At 40.8% G+C, this 20,237-nt stretch overlaps 1 protein-coding gene across 1 annotated transcript; it reads left to right on the top strand.

Moving 5' to 3' along the window:
* Window positions 1-7,372: 7,372 nt before the first annotated feature.
* On the top strand, window positions 7,373-8,312 carry LOC147884805 (18.5 kDa class I heat shock protein-like). Its single transcript, XM_087397872.1, has 2 exons — window positions 7,373-7,550; window positions 7,720-8,312. The coding sequence occupies exons 1-2, from the start codon at window positions 7,448-7,450 to the stop codon at window positions 7,974-7,976; spliced, it is 360 nt and encodes a 119-aa protein (XP_087253998.1). The 5' UTR covers window positions 7,373-7,447; the 3' UTR covers window positions 7,977-8,312.
* Window positions 8,313-20,237: the final 11,925 nt, after the last annotated feature.

Here is a 20,237-nt window from a genome sequence, read left to right as displayed (position 1 = left end):
CTCTCAACCTCTTCCTCCTCTCAACCTCCTCTCATCTTCCTCCTCTCAACCTCCACTCATCCTCCTCGCCTCAATATCCTTAGCCTCCTCTCAACATCCTCACAACCTCTTCTTGCTCTTAGCCTCGTCCTCTCAATCTCTTCCTCTTTTCTTTCTCCCATTCTTTCCATATTTATGAAGCGCTCCTCTTCCCCTAGACCAGATGTAAGACACATTTTGAAGGAGTACTTCATTTTAGCAGTGCTCAAAAGGGGCTTGTATGGGAGCAAGGTAAAGAGGACTATGGTGTGGAGAGAGAGAGAGAGAGAGAGAGAGAGAGAGAGATGGATTCCCATGCATTGTTTGTGTGCATGTGTGAGAGAGAGAGAGAAAGAGAGAGAAATGAATTCCCATGCATTGTTTGTGTGTGTGAGAGAGAGAGAAAAGCAATTGGATTCCTATGGATCATGATGTAGTGGACACAATAAAGATTTAATTTAATTCCTAGGCTTTGTTTGATTTGAAGTTATTTTATAGTTATTCTGATTTCTATTACTAAGTTAATGATTTTAAAGAAATACTAATGATTTACTTATTACAATTGTTAGGATGTATTTAAATTGATAATTTAGGGATGTGCCAAGCACCGCTACTATAATATCTATGAGAAGTGAATTCACGACCACAACGGGGCATGCCTTACAATGATTATTATTTTCTTTTATAGATAAAAAAGTTAAAGATCAAGAAGTTATTGGAAAGGCACATGGATGTAATACTATCTTTCATTGAATGGAAGCATTCATGTACATTGGCTAAATATGATTTGATTGAATATACCAACAAAGTTTTTATACCACATTGGCTATCTATATTTTGTTTTGTAAATTATCATATTAATTATTTCAGAATGTATTACTTTAGGGTAATTGTTGTATTTAGTTAGCCAGGACAACTTCGAATTACTACATGAATCAGTGATGTAGAACAATAGGTTGTGCATGGATGAGAATAGCTAGGTTGTTTGTGGGATCTTGCTGATGGGGTGTAGATGTAAGTCTTGAAAACAATTGATGAGGCATGGATTCCATTAGAATGAATTCCTTTATTAGGTAGTAGGTTGTCTTTGGGATCTTGTGGATGAGGTATAGATGTATGTGTTGTGTTTGAGATTTTAAATCAATGGGTATATGCTCGGTATATGGTCTTTGAAAATGTACTACTTTTAAAGATTATGTAGGTTAAGTTAGATATGATTCTTTATTTACTTATTAAGAGCTTATTAATAAATCCCAATGGTGCCAAAATACACCACCTCATGCATGGATGAGACAAAGTAATATGTATTATGGTGTGTATATGAAATATGTATGTAGCTATTTGGAAGTTATATTTACTTCTTGGACATTATATCACATTTGAAAACAATCAGACATAATGGCATGTGATCACTTGTATTTATTATTTACATAGAATGGGAGTTGGCAACTTGAACCCCCAAGTAATATATGCTTTGATGGAATACTCCAAGTAACATTTTGGGAAGGTTCTACTCTTAGGTATTGCTTATATTTAGAGCTAGATTGATTTTTTAATTCAATTAATAACTTTAACTCATGAATAATATAAGTTAGAGGGGATATTATAATTGAATATGTATTAAAAAACTTTGCTTTTATAATTTTTGTCAATTATATAACATTTTTTAAAGATCTTCTTCAAATGTACCAAAAATTTAGATGTAATAAACACAATGCATCATTTTTAAATTTAAACTATGTGAAAATCAAGCATACAAAGATTCAGTAAGAAGACAGGATAGGACAAGCGTGGGAAAAAAATGTTCAATTTTCTTTATTAAAATAAGTGGAAAGGTTTTGAAGGTTCAAAGTTAACATATTCATCAAGACCTGATGAATGATATCCATATCATATCCTAATGTTTGGCATATAAAAGTAAAAGTATTTGAGCATCTAAAAGAAGCAAAACCTATAGATCAATTGTACCATAAGCATAGAGCATGTCCATGCATATCCATGCTATTGAATTGAGGTAAAATGAGATTATTAGGAGCATACATGTGTATAATATCGATGATTCTTGTATAAGGTAACAATTATCTATAATGATAGATTGCCTCTAAAAGTTTAAGAGTATTTGTTCTTATTGGTTTTAGTGTAAACACTAAAACAATAACTAGAGAAGGGCATAATATATAAGAAATAAATATGATTGAATTTATGTAATACATCAATCTTGGAGTATAATATGCATATGCATGCTAAAGTGAAAGGGATGCGCATGGGACATATATAAACCATGAATAGAATTTGTAGATCAACCTTGTAGAGTATAATATGTGTACTTTTTGTGAGTACCCATTGTGAGGCCACAGGTCATTCCACTGTATTTTTGCTTCCATGATTTGTTTTCACAATTTCATCAACATATTGTGAGTGAGCACTTTGGAAAGGCAAATATGTTTGGGAAGATGATTGATTTTGGGAAAAGTCTGTAAGAGAGAGTTATAGATTTTACACTGAGCTACAACTTTGATACTTTGTGATTTACATGGTTCAATCATTCAGATGGCAAATAATGGCCCGAAGATGTAAAAAAGGCACTCTAAAGTGTTTTCTTGGCTTGGATTTGAGTGCCCAATTCTAAATCCAAGTTTGAAGCCTTAGATGATGAGTTTGGGCAGAAAGAGATGATGATATTAAAGTTGTAGGGAATCAAAAGAATGTTAAAAGTTATACTATGAATTATTTTCATATCTTGCATCATTTAGAAGATATGGGCCTCCAAACATGGCTATTTTTTCCCAGTGTTTAAAAAAAAAAAGAGAACTTGCTAGATCAAATCAATTGCACTTGCAAATACTGTTGGGGACCAATATTTGGGGCATGGAGAGACATTCCCCCAAAAAAATTTTGAAAAAAAATGGTTGGATGGCCCCAAGTGTGAGTAGGCGCAACTTTGGGCCAAACGGGGACCTAGGGCCATCTGGCCATTTTTTTAAAAATGTTTTTGGGGGAATGTCTCTCCATGCCCCAAATATTGTTGGGGACCCCGTTTGGCCAAAAGTCGCGTGTGCTCACACCTTGGGCCATCTGGCCATTTTTTTTCAAAATGTTTTTTGGGGAATGTCTCTCCATGCCCCAAATATTGTTGGGGACCAGTATTTCGGGCATGGAGAGACATTCCCCAAAAAACATTTAGAAAAAAATGGCCAGATGGCCTAGGTGTGAGTAGGCACGACTTTGGGCCAAACGGGGTCCTCGTCTAGCCAAAAGTCGCGCCTACTCACACCTACAGCCATCTGGCCATTTTTTTTTCAAATTTTTTTGGGGGGAATGTCTCTCCATTCCCCAAATACTATTGGGGAATAGTATTTGGGGCATGGAGAGACATTCCCCCAAAAAAATTTGAAAAAAAATGGCCAGATGGGGCCAGGTGTGAGTAGGCGTGACTTTGGGCTAGACGGGGATCCAAAGTCGTGCCTGCTCACAACTGGGGCCATCTGGCCATTTTTTTTCAAAAATTTTGGGGGGGAATGTCTCTCCATGCCCCGAATACTAGTTCCCAACAAATCAAGGATGTCTAATAGTTTTGTTTTTTTGGGGGGGGTTCAAGATTGCCTAATATTTTTCCAAATCATATTTTTTCTCTTTTATTTGTTGGGAACCACTATTTGGGGCTCAATCTTGTTGAAGCCTAGTTCAAGTGGTTGCCTTTCTTTGTTTACACAACACTAGTTCTTCTTGGCTCAAGTGATTTTTTGTATAGATGTGTGGCTAATGGGATGTACTCGTTTTCATTATAGAGAAATTGCTAATCACCAAGAAGGGGCTGATTAGGGGCAAGAAGTAATGTCATAAGACACAACAAAGTCCTCTTGGCCAAGCACACATTTGGGCTAAACTTACATTGTTTGATCCAATTTCACACTCACATGCACATTGAGGCCAAGAGGCCTTTTTGAAATTGAGTTTTGGGTAAACTTCAACAAGCAGCAAGAATAAGACAACAATAATAAAACAACATAGATTATGATTTTACTTTATTTCATGAGAATGATAACATTTATTTATTTTAGAATGAAATAATATCAATTACCATAGAAAGGGCAAGCACAACTTAACTTCCGTTTGGGAGCGAAAATATAGTGTCTACAAAAGGACACACTATAATATAATAGGTGTCCTCTAAAGGAAAAGAACACATACAAGACAGATAAATGTTGATGGGTATAGTGGTAAATGCTAAAGAATGACCACTTCCATCATGTTGAAGAAGATTCTTCCCTCTATCTTTGATTGCCTCAATGTTCTATCCATCCATGCTCAAGTTCCTTGAAATCCAATCGAGATTACTTCCACATATTTGAAAATATTTGAATAATGTTTATCCAATAAGCTACAGGGAGAAGGTTGTTCATAATCCCTAGACGTAGCCCTCATGCACCATGTAGCTTGCACCCTTTGATTGATTGCTTGCTCCACCGCAACCTACCAAGAACACATTTTGTCACATGCGCTCGTAACTCAGGGAACACTTCTACTTCTTGTTGGTAACATTAAAATGGAACAATGAGAGATGTGAGAAAATAGATTTGAGTTACTGAGTGAAAGTAATTTAAAAAATTAGAGTACAAAATAGCTTTGTTGTTACACTATCAACAAGCACCACATTGTAGGAGGATCTTGCAATCGAGCTATGAGACGGTTAGAAAAGTGATGAAAAATAATTATGATGAGAAGAAAAAGGATTCAGGGGTTAGAAAGTGATTAGGTGAGAAGAAGAAGGATTGAGGCGACTGTGGTGAGTAGAAGAAGGATTCAAGGGTTGGAAAGGGATTTGGGTGCATATGCATGGTTTGGGGGAAGGTTTGGAAGGGTTTCAGGTCATTTTTAGCACTTTGGATAAATTTCAAATTTTTGGGGGGAGTAGTACCCGCGAGATACTTTTTAGGAGCGGGGACCACTTTGGGGTATAAAGAGGGTGGACTTCTTGCACATGGTGGGGATCCTCCAAGTGGGAGAGGGAGGTGCACTTTTTGGGACCACCAAAGCCTAGGGAGGTGCACTTTTTGGGGCCACCAAAGCCTAGGGAGGTGTACTTTTTTGGACTCATTTGGGGGTGATGGGACCCTTTATAGGGCTTATTAGTTCTTAATCCATTTTGCTAATCCACTCCTTATGAGGCCCTTCTTGAGTCCAAAATTCCCCTAATGTTTCCTATGCATAGGTGGTATTGGTTTTAGCATGGTCACTTTTGACCTGAGGCATTTAGTCTGCATACCATGTAAAATAGCTTGGTTGCATTTGGCTTGGGGGAGTTACTATGTGCAACACGTAACATAGCATGGTTGCTTTTGACTTGGGGCAGTTACATGTAAAATAGTAGGATTGCTAATGGAGCATGATGTGTTAAAATAGTAGGATTGCTAACGGAGCATGATGTTTAATTTTGGGGCTTACAGGCCATTTATGGGTAGGAGGGTTTCAATTTATGGAACATGATGTTTTAATTTTGGGGCTTACGGGCCATATATGGACAGGAGGGGGTTCAAAAAATACTAATCTAATACAATTTATGGGAATAAGAGGGGTTTCAAAAAAACCTCATCTAATATAATTATAGTATGTACCTCTACGCACATGTATGAAGGAGGATTTTTATTCAAAATTACAACATATATACATATAGAAGAGGAACAAACATTTATGCCAAAAATCTTAAAAGCTTGAATATAGGGATTGTTAAATGCGTGCTTACTCACACGTGTTTAATGGGTTTTTAAAGAATGATTGTCCCATGGGCTTTTAAAGGCTAGGGATAAAACAAGGGAGTTTTACTTACCCATTGCGTATGTATCATTTGAGTGCTAAAATAAGAGTTTTTTGGGACTTGGGCATACACCATGTATGGTAGGGTATTTCTACAGGCAATTATGCATATTTTAGGGTTTTTCAAGGGGTCTATCATGCATATTAAAGGGATATAAAATAGGTTCTTTAGGGTTGATCAACATCCACACAATGTTATGTATATATTAAGTGGAACCCCTTGAGTGCTCAAGATCTTGCAAAATGCCACTTGGTTGTGGACAAGGGGGGCAATGCTATAAGGTAGTTCAAAAGAACTTCTTTATATAAAGAGTCCAAGTAGGAAAAGTATATATGATGAGAATTAAACAGTTTTTTAAATCTCAAAACTCCATTAGGAGAAGATAACCTACATTGCAATATCCTCATGAAGATTACATTCACAAAAACAACGTATAAAATGATATAGGCCTACTGTTCAACATCATGGCTCTACTTGGCTTCTAGTTCCATCATAAGTTTGCTCACATACACTTCTCATTAACTTGTTCAAAAGTCCCTTAATTTCATAGTATCGTTCCATTTCTTGTACAACTAGGAGAGGTTTTTTTTTACATGACCAGCCTAAAGCAAGTTTATGACATGTGAAAGGAGAAGAAGCCACTTGTCCTCATGATAATGGCTAAACATAGTTCCGTATAAAGCTGAAAGATAGACAACTAATCGAGGTGCAAACAAAGCTAGCAAGGTAATTAAGCAAAAAGCGTGTTAAGCAAAAAGCGTGAGTTGATCTACTTATACGAGATCAGATTTGAAAAACATTTTGATTGTAGGCAAGGCTGGGCATGCATTGCTAGTTGAACTTATGTCATTAGCGAATCGCCTGAGGGAGACAATTCCAATGAAAAAATTGGGTGAGCAGTACCGCCGCGACCTTATTCATTGGAATTTGTGACCCCGATGCAATTCGCGAACGTCGAGGGCTCATGGGAGACCCCATCCTGAAAATGAAAGCAACAGGCAGCTGCATCTCAGGAAGGCACACCATGCTTCCTCGATTGCAAGGGTGACAGTGACAGGCAGGTCGATGGATTGACTCTTCTAAAAAAGAAGATGGTGAGAACTTAATTCCAGCCGACCCCGGACCTTGACGGTTTGAGAAATTGGTGTGGAAGAGGTACTCATGTGGAATCTCTTAACTTGTAGAAGATAACCCTTTGTACCCTTACCACCTCCGCTAATCGATTAATCAATGTAGGAGATCTGAACTAATCTCTTAATTTGTAGCAGACAACTCCTACAATCTTTTAATGTAGGAGATCTGAACTAATCTCTTAATGTGTAGGAGACAACTCCTTCGGAACCTTTCCACCTCCTCCCCTTCCACTTATCGATGTCTTTCATATTATTGCGTGCAGTTTGGAAAGAGTGGAGGCTGGCCAGCGCTTCCTTCACAATGGAGCGACGAAGGTATTACGCATCCTCCAATGGTGGAGTCTCCAACACAAAAGCGAACTATGTCCAAGATGTTTCCAAGCTTCTCTGCCATTCTTAAGTCGATCCCTTCCCTCTGCTAGCACCACACAATAGCGGTCTCTCCACCCAAATCCCTCCTGTTGTCTTCCTCTACTCAGCCATGAACAGCTTCTTGGCTTCTCGCACATCTACCACTTATGCAGGCGTGGATGTGGACTGGGTTGAAGATGACGACGCTCATATCTTCAAATTCGATCTGCCTGGTCAGTTAGCTTTAGCATTTCGAAGCTTTGAAGTTTCTTTCTACGATTACGGTCCCCACAAAACCGGGTTTTGCTGGAAGCCGTAATGTGGGTTGTCTCAGCTTGTCTGCAGAGAAACGCCCACAAATCTTGTCTGCTAGTAACCTCTGCGAGTGGTCTTTTTCTCCAGGTTTGAAGACAGAGGACGTCAAAGTGCAAATTCTGGGCGGCGACACTCTCCAAGTAAGCGGCACACGCAAGGTGAGCACCGACAGGTTCTATGGCAAATGGCACATCAACGAGAGGCAGACGGGAAGCTTCCTTCGAAAATTTCAGCTGCCAAGCGAGGTCCCTGTTGAGGAAGTGAAGGCTTATGATTTAGACGGCGTTCTTACCGTGAAAGTGCCCAAGAAACGCGTTCGCAACATTCCAATATCCATGCTTTAAATTTTACATGAAGCCTGATACATCATTGACATATAAGCCGCATTTGAACTTTTGCACGCATTTGCTACGTTTGAAAATAATTGGAAGATGGAACTCTTCGAACTTCGAAGTCAACGAGGGAACACAAGTGCACCCTAGTTTACATGAAACATGTTTTGTTTTTGTTGTTAGAATAAATGTAATCAGATTGCAGCTCGATTACCTTTTCTCCAAAAAGAGGTGGGTCTGAATTCTTTTTGTAAAATATCATAGGATCATGTGGATGGGATACATATTTCTTCCTTGGAAGATGTTACTTGTTGATGGGCTCAACGTGAAGGAAATTAATTTCTTCTTTGGAAGGTGTTACTTGTTGGGTGTACTTTGTTTTGAAATATATGTATCCAGAAACATGGTTTAGCCGCTAGGGCTTGGTTGTGCCTAAGGCTATTCAAAGTTTTTTGATGCTTTAATAGCATTGCTACTGTCGTAAACTATTTTTTAAATTGTTTTTTGTCTCTTTGAAGCCTTTTACATCTCTTTTCTAGGTGTTACTTGTTGGGAGTACTTTGCTTTGAAATATATGTATATAGAGACATGGTTTAGCTGCTAGTAGGCCTTGGTTGTGCCTAAGGCTATTCTAAGTTTTTGATGCTTTAATAGCATTGCTACTGTCATTAATTATTTTTAAATCATTTTTTATCTCTTTGACGCTGTTTACATCTCTTTTCTTCTCATCTTCTCTTTGCATCCCCTTGTCGTCCCCCTTTGACCCATGCCTTATGCTCAACCCCTTGTCATCCCCTTTAGGATGAAATCTATTGTACATGTTAGCGCTACTGTTCTACCAACTAATCCATGATCAATCTTGCATGTACGACTTTTGTGTGCCACTTCATGCTTTGACCACTTCTTGCATGTACCACTCCATGGATCACTTTTGCAAGCTCCACTCCATGCACCACTTGCCTACCAACTCAACCATGTTCCATTCTTACAGGTGTACCTGCATTCAAGTTTCTTACATGACGAACATTATTGCTCAACATATGCAGCCCTTTGATGACTCTATCCATAACCACTATGTGGTCTTCTATGATCCCACATCTTATAACAAGCATTAGTCTATTGCAACCAATGTTGTTACCTCTTTTGGGATGGTGTTGATGGTCTCTTTCATGTATCCCCCTTTTCTTGGACACTAGGCAAGCCTTGCTTATGTTCTAAGGCTCTTCCAAGGCCACATGATGCTACTCAAGGTAAGTATCTTGAAATACAGGAACGAGCATCAACATAATAAATAGCCTACTACAATATGACAAAAAGAACATAAAATTATGAAGATGCTTACTACTGGGCAGTTGACAATATACATGAATGAGCATAGGAACTTGAGAAACACAAATAATTGCTGAGGTGTATTGCATAACAAGGGTATGAGACCATATATTTTCACAAGTAGTGACCAAGTGTGCAAAATCTCATGTGTTAGAGTCTCTCTTAGGGTACAATGATGAACAAATGTAAGTAAAGCTTAAAAACACTCTTTGCTCATTGTGAATTAACCTTCGGAGCCTTTTCAATATCCTTGTACTAACCTTTTTCATCTTCCTCTTTCCATCCCTTGGCATCCCCTTTTGATTCACTCTTCTCCTTTATATTAGCATGCCTCTCAATTGTAATCCTCTAGTAGCTCAACCACCAATTAGCCTTGCTTGTACAACTATCGTAGCACTTCTTGCACATCTTCTTGCATGAATCATTCCCTTTACTACTTGCTTGCCACCTTGATCACATTCTTTTCTTGTATGTGATGAGTGTTAGGGGCTAAGAATTTAGCTTCCAACAAGTTGTCACAGTTTGAATATCAAAGGAAGTTGGAGGCTTATGGATACCAAGTAGGAGGGGAAGGTTGGAGGTTTGAGATATGGCTACAAAAACATCTTTGGGATGGGGATGAGTTGTGCATTAGTTCTTGGGGGGCAATGATGCCAATTGTGGTCTTTGCATTGGCACTTAATGCACTAGAATGCAACTATCATAGGGCTTTGGCTGTGTCAGGGTGGGACTGAGGTGCTTAGCTTGATGGTGTGATGAAGCGGGAAATGAAGTCAAATTCTATAGAGGTTACCTTGGGTAGCCAAAGTTATATGGTGTTGATCTCCATAAGTAGATTCCCAGGTGAGCAAACTTGAGTGGCATCCGTTTGTTTATGGCCTGGCAGTCTCATGAAATTCTCAAGTGGTCTCCCATAGACAAGTTGATGGTGTGCCCACAATGAGTAGGACTTGATGAGGTCGATGTTAAGGAGCTTCAAACTAGTTTGTGTTAGATATCAATTCTCCACTCTCATGTAACTACGCGGGAACCAGCTAACTCTACTTGTAAGCCCCCCATATGAGGAGAAGGCATTTGAGTAGCTCGGTTATCCGGTAGGTCTTAATTTAGACACCAGATGGGGGCCATGTGTGGCCTGATGGCTGGATGGCTTTAGATAGAGTTGGCACACTGCCAACTAGGCTACATACAAGTGCGGGAAGGCATCCCTTGACTAACCGCACTGAGGGTAGATGGAGCATTTCCCGGGGCAGCCCACTCTCAGGTTGCGAGGACCGTTTGGAGCCTCAGATGATCCCGAATGGAAACCGTAGGTTAGTTGCTTTGTTTTGGGCACCGGTTCTATCATATGGTCAGTGGCTTATTTTAGGACCCCGACCCCCAGTCGACCGTTTTGGGCGGACTGGTTCGGCCACCCAATTGAGCCTAACCGACTACGACTGGTGGCTATATAAGAGCAAGCCCTTGAAGCCCATTTCATCACTGGCTATAGCAATCCTGTTCCCTTATCCTTTTTCTCTCTTTTTGGCTTGTAGAAATACTTTTTCATGTGGCCCTTCTTGCGACAATGGTAACACTCAATGTTCAGTGCCCTCTTTCTTGGGACTTTCCCCTAAATTGTGATCTTCCCATTTGCATATTTAAGGCTACATCCTGCTTGTTGCCATCCATAGACTTCCGTCTAATCTCCCTGGCCAACAAGCTACCCACAACATCATCAAACTTTAGTATTCCACTAGGTGTAAAATTATTAACAGATGTACGGAAGGTATCCCATGAGGATAGCAATGAACAAAAGAGGAATATTGCCTTAGTCTTTGCATCAAAATTCATCTTTTGAGCTTGAAGATGGTTGAAAATAATATTGAATTCATTCAAGTGAGAAGCAATGGAGACCCCTTCCTTCATCTGCAACTCAAACAACCTCTTCATGAGGTAGACTTTATTAGGGCAGTTTCCTTCTGATAAGTGGTACATAATTTCTTCCATAAATCTTTTGTAGTATGCTCATTTACTATTGTGAAATAAACTGACTCTACAAGATGAAGTCTCACAGTTGACTTTGCTAATGCATCCAACTCATTCCAATCATCTTAAGACATATCTATAGTCTTAACTCCAATCCTTGCCAAGGGTTTAATATGCTTCTTTTGAATAAGCACATCTCTTATCTATTCTTTCAATAAAAAGAAGTTTGTTTCGTGAAACTTTTTAATGCTAAACGACTCCATTTTAGACATCGAAGAGGATGCCATGATGTAAATGAAACAAAATCCCAACTGCTAGTATCTATAAGAAAGAATCAGACCATATCCTAGGTACACCCAAATGTGCCTACCTTAATGAAGGATAGTGTTACCAAAACTCAAGGATCAAAGAATCAAAATGCATCTTACTCATGTGCATATACTATGCATCCATATGAGCAAATCTGGCCCAAAAGAAAATGTCAACCTGCAATGACAAAACAATGGCAAAGCCAATTCCAATAAGAGCCAAATGCCTCAATAATAAACGCTGTCTATGGGCATAAGCGTCAATAATGTATCATCCAAGAGAGAATAGCACTATGAGTGCATCCACTGCAATATGTCAAAGTTGTCCCTCAGTATATTATAGCATCTGTGTGCTAAACATCTGTCAATAAAGCATTCCACAAGGCAATATGGGCCTATTAGTGATCCAACAAGGATCACAATGCATCCAAATGGCCTGTAAATCATCCAGTGCAACCCAATGCAAACCACAAATGAGCGCACATGGCTCAGACTACAACTAGAGTGATTTTCATAAGGTATATCCAAGAAATCATTGCCCCACAGCAATGACCACTAGTGACCTTGAATGCCTCAAAACATGGGGGTCATTGAGAGTGCTCTAAATGGGAGTAAGAACGGAAGAGGGAGAGAGAGAGACAGAGAGCCACACAAGTTTTGGTGGGTGCAGAACACCCTGATCTTCTTTTTCATTCATTTATATATGTGTTTGAGTATTTTACATAACTGGGGTAAAGGCACAGTGACCTTTAACCCCCACAACCTCCCACTTAAAGGACAATGTGCCTTTAAGGGAGAACAACCAGTGAGCATACTATCCAATGCCCATCAATACACGACAATACTCAAACTGCTGACTAGGTAGACTCTTCGCCAGCATATCCACAGGGTTATCATCTGTATGAACCTTGACAAGCTCTATGCGCTTGTCCTTAAGTACCTCCCTGATGAAATGGTACCTGACCTCAATGTGTTTGGTCTTTGCATGAAAGACCGGATTCTGTGCTAGCTGAATAGCACTCATGGAATCACTACGCAATGTCGGTACACCTGTATGAATCACCAAATCTCCCACTAGTTGATCAAGCCATATAGCCTCCTTGCAACCCTTTGTGGCTGCAACATACTCAGCCTCTGTGGTAGACAAAGTATTGCACTTCTGTGCGCGAGACATCCACGACACTGCACCACCTGCAAAAGGTGAACACATAACCAGAAGTGGATCTCCTACTATCCACATGCCCTGCATAGTCTGAATCTATGTATCCCAATACACACATGTCTCCTCTACCAAAGCAGATGCACATATCCTTGGTACCGTTCATGTACCTCATGATGCACTTAACTACCTCCCAATGCCTCTTTCCTGGATTAGCCATATACTGGCTAACAACTCCCACTGCAAATGCAATGTCTGGTCTAGTAGCTATCATAGCATATATAAGACTCCCAACTGTTGATGCATAAGGAACCTTGGCCATCATGGCCCTTTCCTCATCTGATTTGGGACTATCTATATGACTCAGTTTCACATATGGAGGCAATGGAGTACTCATTGCCTTCCTCCCCTCCATATTGAAACGCTGCAATACTTTTGTAACATACTCTTTTCGTGAAAGCCAAAGGAGTTTCCTACTTCGATCACACGTGATGCGCATACCAAAAATATGACCTGCAAGTCCCAAATCCTTCATATCAAAGGCCTCATGCAACTTGGCCTTTAATGCATCTAGCTCATAAGTATTCTTGCCAGCCAATAGCATATCATCCACATATAGTGCCAAGATTATTAGGCTATTATCCTTAGCCCTTTTAGTGTAGAGGTAGTGATCAATTTCACTCCTTCTAAAATGCTAGGACCGAATAAAAGCATCAAACTTCTGATACCATTCTCTAGGCGCTTGCTTAAGACCATAGAGACTCTTCTTTAGCTTGCAAACTAAATGCTCTTTGCCCTTTTCTTCAAAGCCTTCCGGCTGCAAATCTCCATGCAAGAGAGCTGTCTTGACATCCATCTGCATAAGCTCCATGTCCTCTGATGCCACTAGTCCAAGCATGCATCTAAGTGTGGTCATGTTCAAAACTGGAGAGAATATCTCATCAAAGTCCACACCCTTCTCTTGCTTGAACCCTTTAGCGACCAGACGGGCCTTGTACCTAGGCATATCATCACCTGTGACCTTCATTTTGTAGACCCATTTACATGGCAACGCTTTCTTTCCATGTGGCAAAGAAACCAAGTCCCAAGTCTTATTCTTCATTAGTGAACTCATCTTTGATTGCATAGCATACTCCCACTTGCATTGATCCTCGCGCATCATAGCCTCTCTGTAGCAAGAAGGCTCCCCGCAATCAGTAAGCATCACATAGTCTACCCCTGGAACAAACCTATTAGGCGGTCTAGACACTCTAGATGATCTTCTCAAGGGCATTTCAGCTTGCTGTCCCAAATACATATCAGCCACATTTGGCTCATCATTTCCACCAATAGATGATCCAACATTTACCCTTGATTGTATACCTGTGGGAGTACTTGGTGGTACCATTTCTTACACATTTGGTGCATGGATAGCTTGCTGTCTATCAACATATGTAGGTGGATTCACATCCTGGAAAGTGATTCTCCTCATTTCCACATCCCTCACGGGTGCCTTATGCATCTTCTTCTCATTGAAGACTACATCATGGCTGCGTATGATCTTCTTTGCTTCTGGATCCAAGAGACGATAGCCCATCTCTCCACTTTCACCATAACCCAGAAAGATGCATTTCGTAGACTTAGGATCTAGCTTCTTTCGAAGCTCCTTTGGCACATGTGCATATGCCTCATACCCAAATATACACAAATGAGAGTAAGAGGGCTTCTTGCCACTCCATGCCTCTTTAGGAATACCACCATCCAAACTCTTACTAGGTGATCTATTGATCACATGCACTGCAGTCTTCATTGCCTCAGCCCAAAAACCACCAGAAAGACTTGCATTGGAAAGCATGTATTGCAACCTCTTTTAAATGGTACGATTCATCTTTTTTGCAACTAGATTTTGCTCTGGAGTATGAGGGGATGTGATCTCCCTCTTAATCCCATGTGTATCACAGAAATGCTGAAAGTCATGAGAGAGATACTCTCCATCATTGTCATGCTGAAAGTCATGAGAGAGATACTCTCCATCATTGTCAGTCCGTAGGCATTTAAGCGTTCTACTTGACTGATTCTCAACCAAGGCCAGCCATTTCTGAAATACCTGGCACACATCACTCTTCCAAGCTATAGCATAAGCCCACACTTTCCTAGTTGCATCATCAATGAATGTCACATAGTATTCAGCCCCACCTAATGACCATGTAGGCATGGGACCACATACGTCTGAATGCAACAAATCAAGCTTTTCAAACTCTTTCATTCCCCTTCTTTTATGGGCTGATTTAGTCTACTTCCCATAGAGACAGTGCTCACAAAATTCAAAATCAGAAAAACTCAAATGCGGTACATAACCCAAATGGCATAAGAGTTTCATTCCATTCTGGCTCATGTGCCCCAACTTGCAATGCCACAAAGAAGTGCTTGGCGGCTCGATTATTGCAACAACATGATCAAATACCCCTGATACATGTAAGGGATACAAAGTCCCACTGGGCACCCCTGGCCAAAAGCATAAAGCCCTTTTGAATTTTCCAACTCTAAAAGCCAAAAGTGGTGTGAAAACCAGCATCATCTAGCTGACCCACTGAAATAAGACTCTTGGTCAACTTAGGCACATGTCTCACATGTTTCAAAATAAATGCAGACCCATTTGCAAAAGAAAACTTTATGTCACCTACTCCCACTATGTCACATGCATAGTCATTTCCAAGATGCACACAACCTGTCTTTCCACTGTCAGAAGTGGAGAACCATTCCCTATGGGGAGTAACATGGAATGAAGCACTAGAATCCAAAATCCAATGAAATGATCCCAGATTTAGGAATGAAGGTGTTTCCAAGCTTCTGAAGTGAAGTGGACACCAAAAGCAAGCAATAACTGCCTCTACAAGTCAATACGGAGTCTCTGTCATCGAACAGAATAGGGAAAGGCTCAAAAAACGACTTTTTCTTTGAAAACACTTAATAGGCTCTCAAAACCACTTTGCAAAACCAAAGTGACTTTTCCAAAGGTTCCTCCAAGGTCTCTGCACACTTGAATGCAAGTAAAGTCACCCACAAAGCTTCCCACAAAGCTTCTCCTTCCTCCCACAGAGTTGTTGAGCTTCTAAGCATTCATGCATGCTCAGCTAGATCACCCGAGCTCTGATACCAATTGAGAGTGCTCTCAACGAAAGAGGGAGAGAGAGAGACAGAGAGCCACACAAGTTTTAGTGGGTGCAGAACACCCTAATCTTCTTTTTTATTCATTTATATATGTGTTTGAGTATTGTATATAACCAAGGTAAAGGCACAGTGACCTTTAACCCCCACAGTCACTGCATAATTGGACTCTGCAAGAAAATCTACAAATATCTCTCTTCTACTGGAACTCCAAAATCCCAACTGATGAATGGGAAACAGGGAGTCAACCCTTGCAATTGACCTGTGATCCAAAACTCAAAGGTTTTAACCTTTGAATAGATTTTTGACAGAGAAACATACAATTTGGTGCCTTAGAGAGACAACACTTCTCCAAAACTCCATGGAATCATGCAAGAGCTAGCAGGTAGGGTTTTTAGGGCCTCCGAAACACAATGGAACAGACAGTTTTGGACAATGTGGTCCCAATCACCAAGACCAACACACGGACCAAAAAACTTTTTTGCAAACATACCTATTTGTAAACACCACCGGAGTGCAAATTATGAGCAACAAAGAAGTTTTAGGACCTCATTAGTCCATTATACCTAATAGATCTGCGAATGGTTGCTTCAAACTTGAGTTCCAACACACTTGTAAAAAAACGTTGAAGTAGAGATAGTGAGTCAGAAATCCAATAAAATGATGCCAAATTCAAGAATGAAGGTTTTTTCAAACTCCCAAAGTGCAATGGACACCAAAAGCAAGAAATAGTTGCCTCTATAGGTCATTCTAGACTCTCGACAGTCAAAAGGAACATGGGAATCATCAAAAAATGTATTTTTTTGCTCCAAAACCACCCAGAGAGCATTCCAAAGGTTTTTGCAAGGTCTTTACACACTAGAATGCAAGTAAAGTCACCCAACGGAGCTTCTCATTCCTACTACAAGGCTATAGTAGTAGACTTCATGCTCTAGGCTCACACTCATGCTCATCTCAAACACCCGCGCTCTGATACCAGTTGAAAGATCTCAACAACGGAAGTGGAACGTAAGAAGGTGAGAGAGAGGGAGAGCCAAAAGAGAGAGCTAAGAGTGCACTCAACGGAAGCAAGAACGGAAGAAGGAGAGAGAGAGAGACAGAGAGCCACACAAGTTTTGGTGGGTGCAGAACCACCCTAATCTTCTTTTTTATTCATTTATATATGTGTTTGAGTATTGTACATAACCGGGGTAAAGGCACAATGACCTTTAACCCCCACAACCTCCCACTTAAAGGACAATGTGCCTTTAAGGGAGAACAACCAGTGAGCACACTATCCAATGCCCATCAATACACAACAATACTCAAACCGCTGGACTAGGTAGACTCTTTGTCAGCATATCTGCAGGGTTATCATCTGTATTAACCTTGACAAGCTCTATGCGCTTGTCCTCAAGTATCTCCCTGATGAAATGGTACCTGACCTCAATGTGTTTGGTCTTTGCATGAAAGACCGGATTCCGTGCTAGCTGAATAGCACTCATGGAATCACTATGCAATGTTGGTACACCTGTATGAATCCCCAAATCTCCCACTAGCCGATCAAGCCATATAGCCTCCTTGCAACCCTCTGTGGCTGCAACATACTCAGCCTCTGTGGTAGACAAAGCAACGCACTTCTGTGCACGAGACATCCACGACACTGCACCACCTGCAAAGGTGAACACATAACCAGAAGTGGATCTCCTATTATCCACATGCCCTGTATAGTCTGAATCTGTGTACCCAAGTACACGCATGTCTCCTTTACCAAAGCAGATGCACATCTCCTTGGTACCCTTCATGTACCTCATGATGCACTTAACTGCCTCCCAATGCCTCTTTCCTGGATTAGCCATATACCGGCTAACAACTCCCACTGCAAATGCAATGTCTGGTCTAGTAGCTATCATAGCATACATAAGACTCCCAACTGCTGATGCATAAGGAACCTTGGCCATCATGGCCCTCTCCTCATCTGATTTGGGACTATCTGTATGACTCAGTTTCACATATGGAGGCAATGGAGTACTCACTGCCTTCCCCCCCTCCATATTTAAACGCTGCAATACTTTTGTAACATACTCTTTTTGTGAAAGCCAAAGGAGTTTCCTACTCCGATCACGCGTGATGCGCATACCAAGAATATGACCTGCAAATCCCAAATCCTTCATATCAAAGGCCTCATGCAACTTGGCCTTTAATGCATCTAGCTCATAAGTATTCTTGCTAGCCAATAGCATATCATCCACATATAGTGCTAGGATTATCAGGCTACTATCCTTAGCCCTTTTAGTGTAGAGGCAGTGATCAATTTCACTCCTTCTAAAACCCTGGGACCGAATGAAAGCATCAAACTTCTGATACCATTCTCTAGGTGCTTGCTTAAGACCATAGAGACTCTTCTTCAGCTTGCAAACTAAATGCTCTTTGCCCTTTTCTTCAAAGCCTTCCGGCTGCATCATGTAAATTTCCTCATGCAAATCCCCATGCAAGAAAGCTGTCTTGACATCCATCTGCATAAGCTCCATATCCTCTACTGCCACTAGTCCAAGCATGCATCTAAGTGTGGTCATCTTCACAACCGGAGAGAATATCTCATCAAAGTCCACACCCTTCTCTTGCTTGAACCCTTTAGCAACCAAACGGGCCTTGTACCTAGGCACATCGTCACCTGTGACCTTCATTTTGTAGACCCATTTACATGGCAATGCTTTCTTTCCATGTGGCAAAGAAACCAAGTCCCAAGTCTTATTCTTCATAAGTGAACTCATCTCTGATTGCATAGCATACTCCCACTTGCGTTGATCCTCACGCATCATAGCCTCTCTGTAGCAAGAAGGCTCCCCGCAATCAGTAAGCATCACATAGTCTACCCCTAGAACAAACCTATCAGGCGGTCTAGACACTCTAGATGATCTTCTCAAGGGCATTTCAGCTTGCTGTCCCACCTGCATATCAGCCACATTTGGCTCATCATTTCCACCAATAGATGATCCATCATCTACCCTTGATTGTATACATGTGGGAGTACTTGGTGGCACCATTTCTTGCACATTTGGTGCATGGACAGCTTGCTGTCTATCAACATATGCAGGTGGATTCACATCCTGGAAAGTGATTCTCCTCATTTCCACATCCCTCATGGGTGCCTTATGCATCTTCTTCTCATTGAAGACCACATCATGGCTGCGTATGATCTTCTTTGCTTCTGGATCCCAGAGACGATAGCCCATCTCTCCACTTTCACCATAACCCAGAAAGATGCATATCCTAGACTTAGGATCTAGCTTCTTTCGAAGATCTTTTGGCACATGTGCATATGCCTCACACCCAAATATACGCAAATGAGAGTAAGAGGGCTTCTTGCCACTCCATGCCTCTTTAGGAATACCACCATCCAAACTCTTACTAGGTGATCTATTGATCACATGCACTGCAGTCTTCATTGCCTCAGCCCAAAAACCACCAGAAAGACTTGCATTGGAAAGCATGCATTGCAACCTTTCTTGAATGGTACGGTTCATCTTTTCTACAACTGGATTTTGCTCTGAAGTACGAGGGGATGTGAGCTCCCTCTTAATCCCACGTGTATCACAGAAATGCTGAAAGTCATGAGAGAGATACTCTCCACCATTGTCAGTCCGTAGGCATTTAAGCGTTCTACTTGACTGATTCTCAACCAAGGCCAGCCATTTCTGAAATACCTGGAACACATCACTCTTCTGAGCTATAGCATAAGCCCACACTTTCCTAGTTGCATCATCAATGAATGTCACATAGTATTCAGCCCCGCCTAATGATCGTGTAGGCATGGGACCACATACGTCTGAATGCACCAAATCAAGCATTTCAAACTCTTTCTTTCCCCTTCTTTTATGGGCTGATTTACTCTGCTTCCCATAGAGACAATGCTCACAAAATTCAAAATCAGAGAAACTCAAATGCGGTACATAACCCAAATGACATAAGAGTTTCATTCCATCCTGGCTCATGTGCCCCAACCTGCAATGCCACAAAGAAGTGCTTGGCTGCTCGGTTATTGCAACAACATGATCAAATACCCCTGATACATGTAAGGGATACAAAGTCCCACACTTGGCACCCCTGGCCAAAAGCATAGAGCCCTTCTGAATTTTCCAACTCTGAAAGCCAAAAGTGGTGTGAAAACCAGCATCATCTAGCTGACCCACTGAAATAAGACTCTTGGTCAGCTTAGGCACATGTCTCACATGTTTCAAAACAAATGCAGACCCATTTGCAAAAGAAAACTTTATGTCACCTGCTCCCACTATGTCACATGCATAGTCATTTCCAAGATGCACACAACCTGTCTTTCCACTATCATAAGTGGAGAACCATTCCCTATGGGGAGTAACATGG

The sequence above is a fragment of the Dipteris shenzhenensis genome, chromosome 26, assembly GCF_047967505.1.
Source record: "Dipteris shenzhenensis isolate YYH24624 ecotype China chromosome 26, Dip_SZ_1.0, whole genome shotgun sequence".
In the NCBI taxonomy this organism is placed as follows: Eukaryota; Viridiplantae; Streptophyta; class Polypodiopsida; order Gleicheniales; family Dipteridaceae; genus Dipteris; species Dipteris shenzhenensis.
Note: the sequence above shows the minus strand (reverse complement) of the source record. Positions and strands in the feature narration are given on the sequence as shown.

Coding starts and splice junctions, on each gene's coding strand:
- LOC147884805 (XM_087397872.1), top strand. CDS start 7,448: ATGAACAGCTTCTTGGCTTCTCGCACATCTACCACTTATGCAGGCGTG. Junction 7,551..7,719: donor CTTCAAATTCGATCTGCCTG/GTCAGTTAGCTT, acceptor CTTTTTCTCCAG/GTTTGAAGACAGAGGACGTC.